Source organism: Gorilla gorilla, chromosome 12 (genome assembly GCF_029281585.2).
Source record: "Gorilla gorilla gorilla isolate KB3781 chromosome 12, NHGRI_mGorGor1-v2.1_pri, whole genome shotgun sequence".
Lineage (NCBI taxonomy): Eukaryota > Metazoa > Chordata > Mammalia > Primates > Hominidae > Gorilla > Gorilla gorilla.
Genome location: NC_073236.2, coordinates 49,626,614 through 49,645,699, shown reverse-complemented (window position 1 = coordinate 49,645,699; position 19,086 = coordinate 49,626,614). Strand labels below are relative to the sequence as shown.

Here is a 19,086-nt window from a genome sequence, read left to right as displayed (position 1 = left end):
AAATGTTTTTTTCTTATAATTGATAGACCTGACATTTCAGGGCCAGGCATATTAATTGGCATGTGTACATATATATGCCATATATGTGTGTGTATATATATACACACACACATATATACACACACATATATGGCATATATATACACATATATGGCATATATATATATATGCATGCCAATTAATATGCCTGGCCTGAAAATGTATATATATAAAAAAATGTGTGTGTGTGTGTGTGTATATATATATATATATATAATTTTAAAAATAGATGTATTTATTTTTTTAATAAGACGAAGTCTTGCTATTTTGCCCAGGCTGGTGGAGAACCCCTGAACTCCTGGGCTCAAGTGATCTTCTGCCTCAGCCTCCAGAGTAGCTGGAATTACAGGTACACACCAGCATGCCTAGGCATCATTTCATTTTGATTCTTTTCTGTTTTGAGAAACTGACAATTCATACGTCACTGGACAAAAAAATGACCCAAATTTAAATCATCTGACCCATGCAATAAATTACTAGCATCTTATGAACAGAAATATGCAATTTCCATATTGACATTTAGTTACAGCCTACAGAACCTTTGGCTAATTCTACTAACATGCTACTTCACACACAACATGCAGATCTCATTCACGTAGATGTATAATAATATCCTTTCATCTGTCCACTTTCCAGCCTTTATCAACACTTGCACACGCACCCGGAAGCTGGAGGCTGGCAAAGTGCCACGCATGTAAAGAGCTGGATCCTGAATGTAGGCCTAGACAACGGCACGGCGCATTTCCCTGTCTCACAATCCTTGTTCTCATCTCAGGCTTAGCGGTTCTGTTTTGTTTCCCTGTCTTACCTTCTTTAGATGGTCACTTAGACTTGACAGACGGTTTCTGTTTTTATTTTTGAGGTTTTCAGGCGTAAGTCAATTTGCATGACTCTGTTTTCCACACAGCCTTGATTGTTTGCCATCTAAGATGAGCTTTGAGACATTCTGTTCTTAGGGACATAATCTCCTTTTCATTATTTCATCAAGAGGCTGTGGTATTTAACTTACTTTCATTTATTTCATGTCTTAGGAGAAAGTATTTAAATAATTTATCTTTATTTCCAAGTAGAATAGTATCAATATCACTTTGAAACTTTTCGTTTAATTTTCAATACCTTATCAAATGTATAAAAATATAAATATGACTTTTAAAGACATGGTGAACATGTATACTGTCTAACCTACTCCCACAAATGGGCAATTTCATCGTAGTAGAACAAGGAGATTAACAAGAAGCCCCCATCTGGTAAGTAATAGGAAGGCTGTGATATTTAGTGATTTAGATTTTATAAAATTTTATGGATGGAAAGAAAAATAAGTTTGGTAATTGCTTTTGTAAATGGTCATTTTTATTTTTCTGCTGAGATTTTATAAAAGATGTGATCATATAGGTTGCCACGGGCTGTATGGAGGAGAGAATGGGATTAGTTTAATGGGTAGAGACTTTCAGATTTACAAGATAAGAAGAGTTTTGGAGATAGATGGTGGTGATGGTTATACAACAGTGTGAATGTACTTCACGCCACTGAGCTGTACGCACTGGTTAAGAGTACATTTTATGTTAGGTATATTTTATCACAATTAAATGCAATCATATGAATTTACAAAATTTGTAAATGTATGACTTTACTCATATTTTTCAAGCACCTGCTTTGCTCCTGGCTCTGAGGATGGCTGAGTGCAGGCTGCAAGTCTGCACAGGAAAATGATGCCCGTCTCCTATTGGCTGTGCTTCCACTGTGCTAGCCAGTATCTACCCAGCTCTGCCACTCAGCCCACTGTGACTCCCACCTTGTCCCTTCTCCAGATCTCAGATGCTTCAGGTGGCAGTGGAGGGAGGGATACATCAATGGGTAGAGGAGGGTTTCTGAGATGGAGAAGGTAGATGTAAGCTGGGGTTCTTGGGGCAGACAAGAAGCAGGCAAGAGGCAGGGCCAGCTCTGTGCCAGCCAACACACCAGGTCCTGGGTGCCAGGGTGAATAATAGTGTGAGGGCAATGCTAGGCTGGTCAGGTGTGTGAAGCGCGAGGGTGGTGCTGGGATGGGCATCAGGTGAGTCCCGGAGAGGAGCCCCTGAGTCCGCGCAACTGCAGCTTCAAGGTGGCTGATGCAGGTAGAACATGACCAGCAAGTGCCAACTGTATGTGGGCTGATGGGCCCTAACCGATTACTCCTCATTGCAGCCCCACGAAGGAAGAGATGCAGTCACACTCACAGACAGGGCAGCTGAGGCCTGGAGAGGAGAGGAACTGACTGAAGTCAAGCCAACAGTCGGCAGCAGTGCCAGTCCATCTAACACAGGGCCCCTGCTCTCATCCGTGACCTCGACCTCCTTCACTATGAGGAAGAGTCACTGACCTTTCCCTCACGTTTACTATTTCAGCCATCATGTGAAACACTTTAGATTTGTTTTTTGGGTTTTTGTTGTTGTTGTTTCTTTTTTTGAGACAGGATCTTGCTCTGTTTCCCAGGCTGGAGTGTGGTGGCACAATCATAGCTCACTGCAACCTCGACCTCCTAAACTCAAGTGATCCTCCCACCTCAGCCTCTTGAGCAGCTGGGACTACAGGCATGCCCTACAACACCCAGCTAATTTTCTTTATTTTTTGTAGAGATGGGGTCTCACTGTGTTTCCCAGGCTGATTTCAAACTCCTGGCCTCAAGCAATCCTCCTGTCTTGGCCTCCCAAAGTGCTAGGATTACAGGCATGAGCCACTGCACTCAGCCTGAGTTCATTTTACAAAGGAAATGTCTCAGAAATGGAAAAGAGGCCTCTTTGGGGGATGCTGTTGTTACCCAGCATCTAGATTCGAGAGGAGATGGAAGAAAGCCTGGCTCACAGGGGCCCTGAGGCCACAGCACAGCCATAGCCCCCTTAGCACACCCAGGGCACAGAGCCCACAGGAGGCGGGGGTGGCAGGTTCGCCCCTTTCTGCCTGACTTCCCCAGCCACACGGCATGTGCTGACTCTGCTGCTTTGTCCCCTAAAATGTCTCACAGAAAACCGACTCAGCATTCACTTGTTTTGGCTCTAAAAACCACAACGTGACATAGCTTAGACCTTGCTAAGACCCAACATAATCACTGCAAATATCAACTTATTTTGGTGGGCAAGGAAAGCTCAGAAACAAACTGCAACAAAACTCTTTCCACAGTCAACATTGTTTGACTGAAATGCTTCCTTATTTTCAGAAGCAGGCACTTCATAAACATGGCATTTTTAAAAACTACCATGAAACCCTAGAAGAAATTTTATTAGCATTTCAGGATGTTTTAAAGGTTTTACAGTGCTTGTTTCTCTTCTTAATGTTATACATCTACCACCACAATAAAAAACCAACCGCTACCAACGGGATGAGGCTCTGATTAAAACAGTTTCCTTCTTTTTGGCTTAGAAGGGACCTGGAAAGCCTGGGGGCAAATGGACCCAGGCTGTCTCCCCCATATGAGGCAGCAGGGCGTGTGTGTGTGTGTGTGCGTGTGTGTGTGCGTGTGTGTGTGCGCGTGTGTGTGTGCGTGTGTGTGTGTGTGTGTGTGTGTCTAGGGAGGGTGCTGCCATGGACCCAGGCTCTCTCTCCCATGTGAGGCAGCAGGGCGTGTGTGTGTGTGTCTGTGTGTGTGTGTGTAGGGAGGGTGCTGTTCACACTCACCTGTTCCAGCCCAGGCATGGCACTCCATGACAGAGCCAGCGCAGGCCCACAGTCCTGAAATGTTCTCGCTAAATATGGTGAGAATGCCCCTCTCCAAGCCCATGGCCCTTATTATACAGGGAGGAGACTCCCCATTAGGAAGGTTCAAATCACCATCACCAAGCTACCAGCAATGCCACAAGAAATTATTTTAATAAGGTCAGCAAAGTGCTTGGGGGAGATTAATTGCCATAGCCACTCACAGGGCCAGTTAGGAAGCAGAGTGTGGCCTGTTGACTCCGAGGCCTGGGTCTTTTCCCCATACTGCCTGGCCTTGAAGACGGGGGCCCTGTCAGGATGGGATGTGTGCTGTGTGTGTGTCACAGCTGGTAGTTCTTTCTCCTGTCTAAACACATGATCTCTCAGGGAGCACTTTATTTTATTATTATTTTTTATTTTTTTTGAGATGGAGTTTCACTCTGCCGCCCAGGCTGGAGTGCAGTGGCACGATCTCAGTTCACCACAAGCTCCGCCTCCCGGGTTCACGCCATTCTCCTGCCTCAGCTTCCCGAGTAGCTGGGACTACAGGCGCCCACCACCACACCAGGCTAATTTTTTGTATTTTTAGTGGAGACGGGGTTTCACTGTGTTAGCGAGGATGGTCTCGAACTCCTGACCTCGTGATCCACCCGCCTCGGCCTCCCAAAGTGCTGGGATTACAAGCGTGAGCCACCGCACTCGGCCTTATTTTATTATTTTTTAATAAAGACAGGGTCTCTATGTTGCCCAGGCTGGTCTTAAACTCCTGGGCTCAAACGATCTGCCCTCTTTGGCCTCCCAAAGTGCTGGGATAATGTGCATGAGCCACTGCGCCCAGCCCCAGGGAGCATTCTAAAACACACATTTCTGGGCCCACTTTGTACCAAAAGCATCATAATTTCCGGGAACAGGGCTGAGGAATCGTATTGTTACACTATCTCCCAAGCGATTCTGATGAGCAGCCTGATCCCAAAGTCATTGGTTTAGATTTCTGAGTTTCCTGATGAAGGATACTACTGTGAGTGGAGTGTTTGAAATGCTACATAGAAGGAGAAAGATAACTGGACCAAAAGAGGGTGAGGAATCATTCAAGGACCTCATGCACTAAAGGCAAAGCTATTATCTGTGGATATATTTCCTAGAGGTGTGTAAGGAATTTTAGGACAGGTGCCATTGCCTTGTCTTGACCGTGCCTGTCGTTCGAGACTGAGGCCCTTTGGATGAGTGAGCCTCAGTGGGCTCACTGGAGATACCACACACTATCTTCCACATCAGGAATGGCTCCTGGGCTGGGGTGTCTGTGGGTTCCACCCCTCTGCACATGCCCACCTGGCTAACAGCAGTCCCTTTCCCCTCCCATGGCTGTGTTTCCAAGGTCAGTGCAGAGCCAGGTGGCTGCCCCATGCAGAGTTTGGAAGGGAGACAGAGAAGCCCACTCACAGTTCATCCAGGCAGTCTTCGGGCTGCTTCAGCCTGTGGCCATGGAGAAGATAGTCATACATCTCATGGTTCTGGACCCCAGGATAGGGAGTCATTCCCCGCGTAGCTATTTCCCACATGGTCACACCAAATGCCCACTGGGAACAAAGCAACAACAAGTTAGGATGCAAGCCTTTCCACAAAGCCTGAATGGACTTTTTCACTGGGAAAGGTCATTTCCTTAAACACTGATGATCATGCACAAAGCTGGCAATTATGTGTGAGACGCACTGCTCTCCCAATGCGGCAATAACGTGGGGTTGGAGTGTCACAGTTCCCCACTTCTACAAAAGCTGTTCTGGGAAATCTGGCAAAGGCAGAAACAGCCTCGTCACACATCTGCTTAGTGCTCTCCTCCACTGTTGCTGTGAGGTGCTTTTTTTTTCCTTATCTAGGGTCAAGGGCGTAATTACACAGCACCTTTCATATAGCATCTAGGTTCCAAGAGCCAGTGGATGAACTCATTCAATTTAACGTGACTATGAAATATCCTAGTTGTGGGCAATGAGTCATCCTTTGACGGCAAGGAAAAATGGGAAGAAATTAAGGGCTTTTGCAAAGCACACATCTTCTGAATGTCAGGACACTTCATCAGAATCTACTATTCCACTTGAATAAAAGTATCTGATGCTAAGATATAAAAGAGAGATCTGAGCAAGCTGCCAACCCTCAGTTTATCAAAGAGTAAAATGTCTTGCCATACCAGCTGAAGTCATTTCTTTCAATATGCCCTCCTCTTTGCGCTGTGCGGCCCCTGAATCAAAGCTGTGTACGTACCACATCACTTTTACTTGTGTAGACTCGGTCTGCAAGACTTTCTATGGCGATCCATTTAACAGGCATCTTAGCAATGCGGCCTTGCCGGTAATAATCGCCACTGTAAATCTTCTTAGAGAGGCCGAAGTCCGCAACACAGACAGTCATGTCATCTCGCAACCTACACAGAGCAGGTTATGTCTTCAGCAGCGTCAGAGGCAATGCCTTAAATTACTGGTCGGTATCAGACACAGGTGAAAACACTTATGATAATTGACCAAAAGAACACAGAGACACCACCAGCCTGTGAGCATGCTGCATTGGGACCAATGGCAGAGCAAGTGAGGACCAACGGCAGAGCAAGAGCAAGAGCAAGTTATGCAATTTTTTTTTTTTTTTGAGACTTTTGAGATAGAGTCTCACCCTGTCACCCAGGCTGGTGTGCAGTGGCACGATCTCGGCTCACAGCAACCTCTGCTTCCCGGGTTCAAGCAATTCTCCTGCCTCAGTCTCCCGAGTAGCTGGGATTACAGGTACACACTACCACAGCCGGCTAATTTTTTTTTTTTTTTTTTTTTTTTTAGTAGACATGGAGTGTCACCATGTTGGCTAGGCTGGTCTCGGACTCCTGACCTCAAGTGATCTGCCCGCCTTGGCCTTCCAAAGTGCTGGGATTACAGGTGTGAGCCACCACGCCTGGCCTCAAGTGATGCAGTCTTGCATCACTCTGATCTGTGTGGGAAGCGGACCAGCAAGGGCACCTGTGCACAGTGGATAGAAACAGCTGGAGAACATGGAGATGCAGCACAGCAGGAGCAGAAAGAGCAGCAGCTCAAAACCAGAGCCCTCTGGTGGACTGATCCAGGACCCCAGCAGCCTTCCTCCCAGAGATCTGGATGCAGCACTGGCCCTGAGGACTAAGTAAGCCCCCTGAGAGTTTGGGGAAGATGGGGAATTACATGCAGTAAGAGCAAGATGCTGGGCTTCTTGCTAAGATGGCCAGGTGGGTGCTTGAGGAATTAAATGAGAAATCAAAGGGCTACAACTGCATTTGTAGCCCAAGCTACTAAAACAGCTCCTACACAAGAAGAAGGAAGAGGAGAAGAAAGAATAAAAGGAAGAGAAGGAGAAGAAATAGATGTAAAGTAGTCTGGGGAAGGTGACTAACTTGTCCCTGTTTGCCTGACACTGACTTTTTACACTCAAAATCCCTTGTCCTGAGAAACCCCTCAGGCCAGGGTAAACTGCAAAGCTGGTCACCCTACCTGCTGGAAAACATGAAGGAAACAGTAAGGGAAAAAGAGTTTTCATGATTCTCCCTCCATGGTCGAAAAATTATTTAAATAATAACAATAACAAAACCAAAACCCCTTTAGTGTTTTCAAAAATGAGGTGAAGGCCGGGCGCGGTGGCTCACGCCTGTAATCCCAGCACTTTGGGAGGCCGAGGCGGGCGGATCACGAGGTCAGGAGATCGAGACCATCCTGGCTAACATGGTGAAACCCCGTCTCTACTAAAAATACAAAAAATTAGCCGGGCGTGGTGGCGGGCGCCTGTAGTCCCAGCTACTCGGGAGGCTGAGGCAGGAGAATGGCGTGAATCCAGGAGGCGGAGCTTGCAGTGAGCTGAGATTGCGCCACTGCACTCCAGCCTGGGCGACAGAGCCAGACTCCGTCTCAAAAAAAAAAAAAAAAAAAAAATGAGGTGAAAGGGGTAGGAGCCCTAGGGGCAGGGTCGGCTGGGAGGCGGGAGGGGGCAGGCCCCATTGTCACATCTCTGACCAAGAAAAACAAATGACAAAATACATTGAAGGACCACTCCCTCTTCTTGCAATAAAAAACTTAAAATCAAGACATAGTTATTGTTTTTGAAGATTTACAGCAGACAATGGCTCTGCTGAAGCAGGTTGAAGAAATAGGGAGAACCTAAGTCCACATTTCTTGTATAATGAAGCCATTGTCTGCTGTGAAAGGACAGCTTCCATGTATTCAAACTACAAAACTTCTTCCTAAGGAAGTGTTGTGAAAACTTAGGGAAAAGCCTTTATGATTTTCACTGCTGTCTTTAAGAGGAGCTGATGTACACATAACTCTAGGTCCAAAGCTAGCTGATGGCTGGGGAAGGATCACAAGGGTCACACCTCGCATTCCTACCTGAGTGAGAGAGTGAAGGTAAAACTGGAGTCATAAGGGAAAGCTTTGGAAGCCAACCAGACTCTCAGATGCAGAGGCAGTGAAAACTCCCAAACACCCAGCCATATTTCCATCTTCGGAGCAAGCCACACCATCCCCCCGCTGACTGCAGCTTCCTTGCCTATCTAAACAGGAACAGGTCATCTCCCTAACCCTGCAAAGACCAAATACCATGAGGTCCAAACCCTTCCAGGATAGCCGAGGACTCTTACATGCAGTTTCGAGCAGCTAAATCTCGATGAAGAAAATTCCTGTTGCTCAGATACTCCATTCCCAGGGCAATATCCACCATGAACTTCAATAGTGTCTGCAGAGGAATATGCTAGATGATAGAGGAAACAAGCAGAAAGACTATCTTTTAAAAAGGAAAACTTGCAAGCAGTTTCTGCCTGGGGGGGAAAGGATGCTTTAATTTATTACAGTGTAGTGATGAAATAAGGAAACAAATCTTTTATTTCCATATCACTAATATCACAAATAAGGTTTTTAAAAAGGAATGAGAAAAACCTTAAACTTCTTGGCAAACATCATATTCTCTTTTCCCCATCTTTAAAAGTATTTACAGTGAATGACATTGTTTCTTTTCACAAGGTATGAGGTCAAATGTGATCCTTCCCTGTATCCTTCAGAGTGGGACAGAGCACACACATTGCACAGAGGAGGGAAAGGGACAGGTGGTCTGGCTTCAGCAGCGGCGAGGTGTGTGTGTGTGTCAGGGGTCTAATGTTTGGGAGGGGAAAAGTCCACTTAGGATGAGCTGTTTCCAGTTAGGCACCCCTATCTGCTACCATTTTACTATGAAATGTTTTGAAAGATACTTGTTTCTTCTAAACAGAAATTAGGAGAGTCTTCACCTCTTATCACAGGACCAAAGCACCACAAACACATATTCAGGAATTTTCATTTTGCTCCCGTAGGCCCTGCCTATAAGTTTCAACAGTCTAGTGTTTTCTCTAGCTTATAAAAATCAAACTAGATTGCTGTGTTAGAAAACCAGCCACTGTTGGAATCAGTTATGAGGATGACTGCTGATAAAACTTCCACGTAGTAATTAAGTGTTTTAGTGCAATCACGGCCCTGCAGAAAAGGATTTGCACAAGTCCCTGGCAGTCATGAATGGGTCCATCCATTATGTACCCTCCCCAAGGCACTGAATTTGCCATGGCTTCCTTTCCAAACATGAGTTTTCCAAAATGGTACTCACGAAGACATTGCATTTTCAATGATTTTATACTCCAAGACACATGTCAATTACATACTGTATAAACAAATGAAATGTCTTAATCTTAATCTTTAAGTATGGAAGTTTTATGCCTCTATTCTGTATTATTTGGGTATTTGGTTTTCTAGATACTGATTTCCAGGAAAGGATTTGGGTCATAAGAAATATTGCATCTTGCTGTCATTCATGAAGATGTAATGAGTATCAGGTACTATTCATTTGTGCTGTTTTTTCCTAGAACACTTCTGTTATTCCTGGAGACTGTGACCAAAAGTCACTTAAAAAATAATTGTGTAGCAGAATTAATAAATGAGTTCAGCAAGGTTGTAGGATACAAGATGGACATACAAAAATCAACTGTATTTTTATATACTAGTGATGAATAATCTGAAAATGAAATTAAGAAAATTCTTTCTTCTCCTCCTCCTTCTTCTTGTGTAGGAGCTGTTTTAATAGCTTGGGCTACAAATGCAATGGTAGCCCTTTAATTTCTCAATTAATTCCTCAAGCACCCACCTAGCCAACTCTGGAGCTGTGCTACTTCTGGGCTTTATTGCATGAGATCCTGTATCTCTGCTGAAAGTCATTTTGAGTTGGGTTTTGTATTACATGCTGGTGAAGTCATTCTACTTGTTGTAGAACCTAAACATTGACCCCAACTTCTCTTTCCTGTTTTATCACCCCTCCTCCTATCCTTCCATTGCTTTGCTGTTGCCATGTGAGACAATCTGCTTTTCTTAAAACATAGGTATGCTCCCAGATCATTTGGTCTTTGCTCATTCTGATCCTGACTGTGTGCTGCTCTTAATTTTCCTACTCCTCCTAACACTCTTTTGAGGATATCCATGATGGCAGTGTGGAATTTTTTTTTTTTTGAGACGAAGTCGTGCTCTGTCACCCAGGCTGGAGTGGTGCAGTGGCGCGATCTGAGCTCACTGCAACCTCTCCCTCCCAGGTTCAAGCGATTCTCCTGCCTCAGCCTCCCAAGTAGCTGGGATTACAGGCATGCACCACCACGCCCGGGTAATTTTTATGTTTTTAGTAGAGATGGGGTTTCTCCATGTTGGCCAGGCCAGTCTCAAACTCCTTGAAAGTTGAAGCCAGCTGGACTTCCTGGGTTGCGTGGGGACTTAGAGAACTTTTCTGTCTAGCTAGAGGATTGTAAATGCACCAATCAGTGCTCCTTGTCTAGCTAAAGGATTGTAAATGCACCATTCAGCACTCTGTAAAAACACATCAATTGGTGCTCTGTGTCTAGCTAAAGGACTGTAAATCACCAATCAGCACTCTGTGTCTAGCTAGAGGGTTGTAAATGCACCAATCAGCACTCTGTAAAATGGACCAATCAACACTCTGTAAAATGGACTAATCAGCAGGATGTGGGCGGGGACAAATAAGGGAATAAAAGCTGGCCACCCCCAGCCAGCAGTGGCAACCCGCTTGAGTCCCCTTCCACACTGTAGAAGCTTTGTTCTTCCACTCTTCACAATAAATCTTGCTGCTGCTCACTCTTTGGGTCCATGCCACCTTTAAGAGCTGTAACACTCACTGCAAAGGTCCGCGGCTTCATTCTTGAAGTCAGCGAGACCAAGAACCCACCAGAAGGAACCAACTCCGGACACATCCTGACCTCAGGTGATCCACCCGCCTTGGCCTCCCAAACTGCTGGGATTACAGGCGTGAGCCACCACACCCAGTCAGCAGTGTAGAATATTTTAAACATTTCTCCAGTCAGAACTCATTTCTTCCCTGAAGCTCTAGCAGGCTGCTCACATCATTGTGTGATGCATATGTTATTACAGCCCATCTCCCTTTGTACTATCGATCTCCATGAGAACTGGGGGTCATGTCTCATCATCTGCCTGTCTGCCCTGCACAGCTCCAGAGACGATGTCTGCCCTGGGCAGAGTGGCACTATGGGTCCAGCACCCAAGCCCTCCTGGAGAAGCATGTTTAAATACATTGATATTGGGCCATCGCAGTATCAAATACACTGATAATAGTCTTGGGCTGCTCTAGCAGGAGTAGGAGCTATTTATTCCAGGCAGCAAAGAAAAGATCTGAATAAAAGCTTGATTTTTCTGTTTGTCTATGCACTTTGTGTCTTCCACCTTATCTGTGGCTACTAAGCAACAAAATAGGAAACTACATTCCTTTTTATCTTTTTAATACTTGAAAGTTTTTTTCCATCATTGAAAATACACTTGTATTTTTTTGCAAATGGAAACTATTCATCAGTCAGTAAAATGCTGTGTACTTGTTTCCCTTACTTGTTATTTTGTTCAAAAGGATATAAGATTACAGCAGAACTTTTGCCAGACACAGATAAGCTGATTCTAAAGTTTCAGTGGAAGGGCAATGAAACCAGAATAGTTAAAACAATTCTGAAAAAGTAGAACAAAGTAGGAAGAATCACACTGGGTGATTTTAAGATTTATAACAAGCTTCAGTAATCAAGACAATGTGGTAGGGGCAAAGGATGGGCACAGAGTTTAATGAAACAGAACAGAGGACTCAGAAATGTACAACCAACTGCTTTTAGACAAAGGTACAAGAGCAACTCAATGGATTAAGGACAGTCTTTTCATGGATTAAGGATAGTCTTTTGCTATTGGTCATCTATACACAAAAAAAGCAAACCTTAAACTAAATCTCAAACCCTATACAAAAAATAACTCAGAATTGGTCATATACTTAAATGTAAAATGTAAAAGAACACAATCTTTAGAAAAGAAATAGGAGAAAATCTTTTTACTAGGGGTTACGCGAAGAGTTCTTAGACATGAGAGCAAAAGCATGATTCATTAAAAAAACTGATACATTGGGCTTTATCAAAATTAAAATATTTTTGCCCGTGTTAAGAGAATGCAATGACAAGCTACAAACTTGGAAAACAGTCTCTGGAAACCACATATCCAACAAAAGAATTGTATTTAGAACATATAAAGAACTCTCAAAATATGACAAGAAAATCAACAACTCAATTAAAAAATAAACAAAATACTTGAACAGCAGACACTCATCAAAGAGGATGTAAGGATGGCAAATAAGCACATGGCAAGATGGTCAACATCATTAGTCATTCGGGAAATGCAAATAAAAACCATGATGAGATATCACTCTACATCAATCAGGACAGCTATAAGGAAAAACCAGAAAAGCCAGCAACAATATTAAGTCCTAATAAGAATGGGGAGCACTGCATTTCTCACACACTGCTGGTGAGAATATAAAATGGAATGGCCTCTCTGGAAAACAGTTCTTATAAGGTTAAATATGCACTTACCATATGACCCAGCATCCTACTCTTGGGCATTTACTTTAGAAAAATGAAGACTTCATCCACAAATCTGTACGAGTTTTATAGCAGTCTCATTCATGATTGCTAAAACCTAGAAACAACCCATATGTCCCTAAACAGGTGAAAAGATAAACTGTGGTAGAAGCATACAATGGAATACTACACAGCAATAAAGAAGGAATGAACTATTGATATACACAGCTTGGTTGGATCTCAAAGACATAATGCTGAGTGAAGGAAGCCAGTCTCAAAAGGTTATAAAATGGCCAGGTGCAGTGGCTCACACCTGTAATCCCAGCACTTTGGGAGGCCGAGGCGGGTGGATCATTTAAGGTCAGAAGTTTGAGACCAGCCTGACCAACATGGTGAAACCCCGTCTCTAGTACAAATACAAAAAAAATTAGCCAGGCGTGGTGGCAGGCGCCTGTAGTCCCAGCTACTCAGGAGGCTAAGGCAGGAGAATTGCTAGAACCCGGGAGGCATAGGTGGCAGTGAGCCAAGATTGCGCCCCTGCACTCCAGCCTGGGTGACAGAGTGAGACTCTGTCTCAAAAAGAAAAAAAAAAAAAGGTTATAAACGTATGACTCCATTTATGTAACATTCTTGAATAGTCAAAACTATTTGGGCCACCAAATAGCCCTGTGTATTTTTAATCTTTTTGCTACAAAATGCACTCTTGTACAATAACATGAAATTTCCACACTCCCAAGAAATTATTAGAAAAATTATACAACATAACAGCTAGGCACGGTGGCTCACGCCTGTCATTCCAGCACTTTGGGAAGCTGAGGTGGGCGGATCACTTGAGGTCGGGAGTTTGAGACCAGCCTGACCAACATGGAGAAACCCTGTCTCTACTAAAAATACAAAATTAGCCAGGCATGGCCGGGCACGGTGGCTCATGCCTGTAATCCCAGCACTTTGGGAGGCCGAAGTGGGCGGATCACAAGGTCAGGAGATCGAGACCATCCTGGCTACAACAGTGAAACCCTGTCTCTACTAAAAATACAAAAAATTAGCTGGGTGTGGTGGCGGGCACCTTTAATCCCAGTACTCGGGAGGCTGAGGCAGGAGAATGGCATGAACCCGGGAGGCGGAGCTTGCAGTGAGCTGAGATCACGCCACTGCACTCCAGCCTGGGCAGCAGAGCGAGACTCTGTCTCAAAAAAAAAAAAAAAAAATTAGCCAGGCATGATAGTGCATGTCTGTAATCCCAGCTACTCAGGAGGCTGAGGCAGGAGAATCACTTGAACCTGGGAGGCGGAGGTTGTGGTGAGCCGAGATTGAGCCATGGCACTCCAGCCTGGACAACAAGAGTGAAATTCCATCCCCCCGCCACCACCCCCCTCCCAAATTATACAATGTACCATAAATTAAATGTGAGTAAAATCACCCATCAACATGAAACAAAACCCACTGAAGATGTGGTGCCGCCACTCACAGGGATCTGTGTGGGGACTGCTCTGCTGGAGAGGGGTGCACACAGAATGGGGCAGTCAGAAGAGCATTGAAGGCTCACAGTCTGCAGCCTGGGGGCCAATCCTGCTTTCACCATGGCCCCCTGTGCCTCAGTTTCCTCAGCTTAGATTCCACTAGTAACTACTTTTTAGGGTTGTTGTGCCACTGGTGCATTAATACATACAAAATACAGGCTGGCCTATGCTACATGCTTGAGAAAGGTTAGCCACTGTCATCCCAGGGGCAAGTGTGTATGTAGTGATGTGAAGGCTATGAGAAATGTAGGCATTGAGTGAACAATGAGAGATGAATGTCTGAAATCGCCAACAATTGTACTAAGGTGTTGGGAATTGTGGGTAATTTTTTATCCTTTTACAGACTTCCTATAATGCAATCATCTTTCTTTTTGGGGGAAAAAGAAGAGGAAAATACTCAGCCCTGTCTATTATATTTTCTGTGTAGGACTAGACCCCTCACCTCTTTGGAAGAGTCTCGGTGATTTTATAACAGCTGTGTGATGCGGCTGCAGCTTCCTGTCTCTACGGTTAGTACTCACGTTGGTGAAAGACAAGTGCATTCTCATGGAAGAGAACAGGAGTACATGTGGGCATGGGGCCAGGGGGGAACTGGAAAAAAGAAAGGGGGCCACTCTCCTGTCCTGATCACTTAAGCTGTCCCTAGGAAGAAGAGAAAGAGTAAAAGGGGGAAAAAAAGCAAAGCAAAAGTCCCCTCCCCTCCAACACACACAGGCGTAAGATACCAACAACGTCAGCTGGAAGTGGAAAAGGAGGCTCCAGCATGTGCTGACCCTAAATTGGGTCTCACATTTTTGCCTATTTGTTTCAGCTTTCCCAAATTTTAAATAAAGGGCTGTTTCTACAGATGGACCTGTCTCTTGCGATGAGGACTAGTGTTTTTCTAAGCCGACTTCCCCCATGAAGGCCCTCAGTTGTCATTCTTGTCATCATGGTTCACTGTAACTCTATCAGTCACCTGTGACCTGTGGTTATTAAGTTCATAAGTTACCGGAGGTCGGGGCACTTCAGTCTGAGGTTCCGCTTCTCTCTAGTTTCTCCATGCTGGAAGGATTCAGGGCAGGGGTTGCTGCCCCTCTTAGGGGCACTGCTGAGGCAAGCATGCTGGCCTACCAATTCCCAACACATCTTCTGATCCTGAGGATGGATAGGCTCATGATAAAGAGAAGATGAATGGAGGGAGCATGTTCACCCTCAGTGAACAACTAGAAAGCAACTCCATGCAGCCTCCACCGGGGAACTGAAAGACACCCTGCATCCAGAGATGTTATAATGAACAAGCCAAGAAGAGGGGACTCCAAAAACAAGAAGCTTCTCTGACAGCACATGGGGTCCAAACATCTTTTAGAAGGAACGTGGCTTCCCTGACATGAAGATGCTCAATGACTGGGTGTGGGGAGTGGGGGGGAAGTGAATGCACATTTCTCTGTGTGGCTTCCCTGACATGGGGATGCTCAGTGACTGATGTGGGGGGCGGGGGGAAGGGAATGCACATTTCTCTGCACAATCCCTCCTTCCAAACGGCAGACCCCGCAGCATATGGGGCTTCATATTCCAATCACCATCTCTGATCTGCCAACATTCTCCAGGTTACTGAAACGAAGAAGTCCTGGCCCTGCCATCATGAGGTTCTGCATCTGTGCACGGACACCACACCCCCCCAGTCTAGTTACCTTGCACACTTCCTGCCCCTATGCCCCCACTGGGCTCTGCCTGGCCCACTGGGCATTTGAGCCCCTGTGCTCCTGGTGCCCACAGCTCCCTCACTGTGAATAACCAATTGTCTGTCTCCTGTTCTCCTCTCACTCACCACCAGCAGGTCAGCTCCATGGGGCAGGAACCACATCTGTCATGTTCCCTCCAGTGTCCCCAGAGCTCAGTGCCCACCTTAGAGTCAGCACTTGTTCACAGTGAACTAATGAACTTAATAAACCTTGTTTTTTAAATTTTTTTCAGATGGAGTCTCACTCTGTCGCCCAGGCTGGATTGCAGTGGTGTGATCTTGGCTCACTGCAACCTCAGCCTTCCTAGTTCAAATGATTCTCCTGCTTCAGCCTCCCAAGTAGCTGGGATTACTGGTGCCTGCCACCACACCTGGCTAATTTTTGTATTTTTTCATGAGAGATGGGGTTTCACCATGTTGGTCAGGCTGGTCTCGAACTGACCTCAAGTGATTCCCCCGCCTCAGCCTCCCAATGTGCTGGGATTACAGGTGTGAGCCACCGCACCTGGGCAGAACTTAATAAACCTCCTTTGGTTAATAGTTTGTGAGTGAGTCCCATGGCACTGCTTCACTTGGAAAAGTGACCTGGCTGACCCTAGGGCACTGTCACCCCAGGTTTGTAGATACAGGGGAGTGTGCAGAACTCCACCACACTGGTGCTGCATGGGACATTTTCCCCTGTGTTTTGTCTGCAGAGCCAGTGGGAGTGAGTTTTCATGGTACCTAAGAACTAACTTCCTTGCACTTTCATCCTGTGGACTCATCAGACCATCAAGCAAGAGCAGCAAGAATTCTTTCCTGGAGCCATTGCTGATGCAGTGAAGGAAGCAGTTGTTCCTAATTGCACTACTGCACTCAGCGGTCCTCATACTGATGGCAGCTAAAGGGACAAAGGTGGGGTGTGTCCGAGAATGCCAAGGTGTAGACTGGGTGGTTCGGTTCCTTCCCAGGACCTGTGGTTTCTTACAGCTGTGATTAAGGGCAGTGATGATCTGGAGTGACTTTTGCCTTTTGCCCAGTCAGAGAATGACTGTTGACAGAGGCCAGCCACACCCTGTTCCCACATGTGTCCCAATCAGAACCCCGCAGGATCGCTGCCTTTTGCAACAGAGAAGATGCGTGCAAGGCAGGAAGGGGCGTCCTGCTTAGCTGGGCATGTAGTCAGGACACACACCGCCTGCTCGCAGTCCACCGTTTGTCCACAAAACATAACAGGAGGATACTGTTTTTGTTTCAGATAAGGAGGCCTAGGAAATGAAAGATACAATGTCCCCAGTGGCTATGATTCCTTAACGCTACAGCCCTCGAAGTCAATACTGAAAATTGACCCTGAAGAAAGGCAAGCGTCTCCGTGGTCCTAAATTTCCTAGATGATCCGTAACTGCCTCTACAGCTACATCCAACATTCCCAGGGCTTCACAGTGCTCATGGTGGGTAAGTCAACATAGGGAGTAAAATGTTACAAACAGTTTTCAGAATGTCAGTTGTGCAGTCTTCTTGGGTCACCAACACTTCTTCAAAGGTTGAAATCCAGAATGAGCTCTGTAAAATTTCTTTTAGGAGAGCCACCTTCAATGGCCTTCCCATAGTCTGCAAGCTCTGGGGAGTATGCGGCCATGAGGGGTGTGAAGTGCAGAACCAGGAGCCTGGGCCACCCAACTCAAGTTGGTAAAGCTTTGTCCATAAGACTGTGCACACAGCCACTTACCCACCATAAAGCAGGATAATAATACCTGGAGCAGGCCTGCTGTGAGGATAGACCCCACATTTCAACCCTGGACACACAGGGAGCACTGAACAAAAGTCAACGTCCTCTCCTTCCTGGCTTCACTTTCAAGATTAGATGATTTGGTTGTCCTGGCTAAGTCACATAAGCCCTGAGAAGCGTTCAGGGGTAACACAAGGAGATCATTACCTTTGGTCCTGTCTCCAATCGGGAATAAAGTAAGTACGTATGCAGGTCCCCGTATTTCATGAAGGGTAAAATTACCATGGGCTTTGGGATGCCTTGAGAGCTCATTTCTATACACACACCTGAAATTACAAACACAGCATCAATTACAAAGAGTCCTTGTTACTGTGACCAGAAAAGCCCTGGTGGACCACTGGACAAACTGAACCCATGTGTTACCAAGTTAATGGTTTGAAGAAACCAAGAGCACCTAACTCACACTCTGTTCTAGAAAATGGAACACACACAGGGTCCACTACTGGTATTTTTTTCCCCCTTTCAGATTAATGAGGGCATGAGGGCTGTCACAAATTAAACTGTAACAAGTATAGCCATCTAGAAACCTAGGAATTTCTGTTAAACTGAGTCTGAGGGGTAGTGACCCCATAAGATTTTTGTTTCAGATAAGGAGGCCTAGGAAATGAAAGACACAATGTCCCCAGTGGCTATGATTCCTTAACGCTACAACCCTCAAAGTCAATACTGAACTAGTATTGAACTAGGGCGAACTAGTTTCATGTGATAGATATTTAATCACGTGAAGAAGTCCACTGCAAATGCTTAAACTATTACAATAACTTTGAAGGGCTATAGGTAAAATTCACATCTCTAAATTTTAACAGTTTTGCAAAGGAGAAGCTACAATAACATTTATCATGATATCTGAGAGCCAGAGGCTATCACCTGATCCCATGCTTGCAAAGCTCATGCACTCTGTGGTGTGATCACAAAGTGCAATTGTTCTCATAGTCAGCTGAAGCCAATAGCAGTGAATGAATAATAGTAGCTTATTTGACATAATACTGTATACAAACATTGATTTTCACATCTCTCTGCAGTGCCAATCATATAAAACTTTGAAAGATCCCAAAAGAATTTAGCATGTATCCAGTAACAGGATGGCAAAACAAAAACAAAACACCAAGGTCAGCAGAAAATTCAATTATTTCCAGGTTACTCTTCTCTCTTGGGACAGAGCCACTTACATAGCATCCACTCCATACTTAATCTCCTCTTTTGTAATTTTTGGCTAATGGAGCTGCAAAGCCAAATTACATTAAATCATGTTCTATGGAACTGTTAAATCATATTCCATGAAATCATCAATGTATCATGATCTTAAGAAATCAGTACTTTCAAACAGGTTAGTAAATTATTTCTCAAAGATAAACCTATGGAATTTGTCTACTTTTTCACCTTTATCCCACTGCTATCTAACTCATGTATAACCTTAAATTAATAAAAATTATAACCCAACCAC

General features: G+C 44.9%; 1 protein-coding gene across 2 annotated transcripts in view; it reads right to left on the bottom strand.

Moving 5' to 3' along the window:
• The window catches only part of MERTK (MER proto-oncogene, tyrosine kinase), a 133,567-nt gene that overhangs the window by 3,768 nt on the left and 110,713 nt on the right, over window positions 1–19,086 (bottom strand). For both annotated transcript variants that reach the window (XM_031008269.3, XM_055378291.2), the window contains exons 15-18: window positions 17,790–17,908; window positions 8,348–8,457; window positions 5,965–6,124; window positions 5,149–5,285 (exon numbers count right to left, since the gene is read on the bottom strand). In XM_031008269.3, the coding sequence (XP_030864129.1) occupies window positions 5,149–5,285; window positions 5,965–6,124; window positions 8,348–8,457; window positions 17,790–17,908 (526 nt within the window). The remainder of the gene's footprint in view (window positions 1–5,148; window positions 5,286–5,964; window positions 6,125–8,347; window positions 8,458–17,789; window positions 17,909–19,086) is intronic.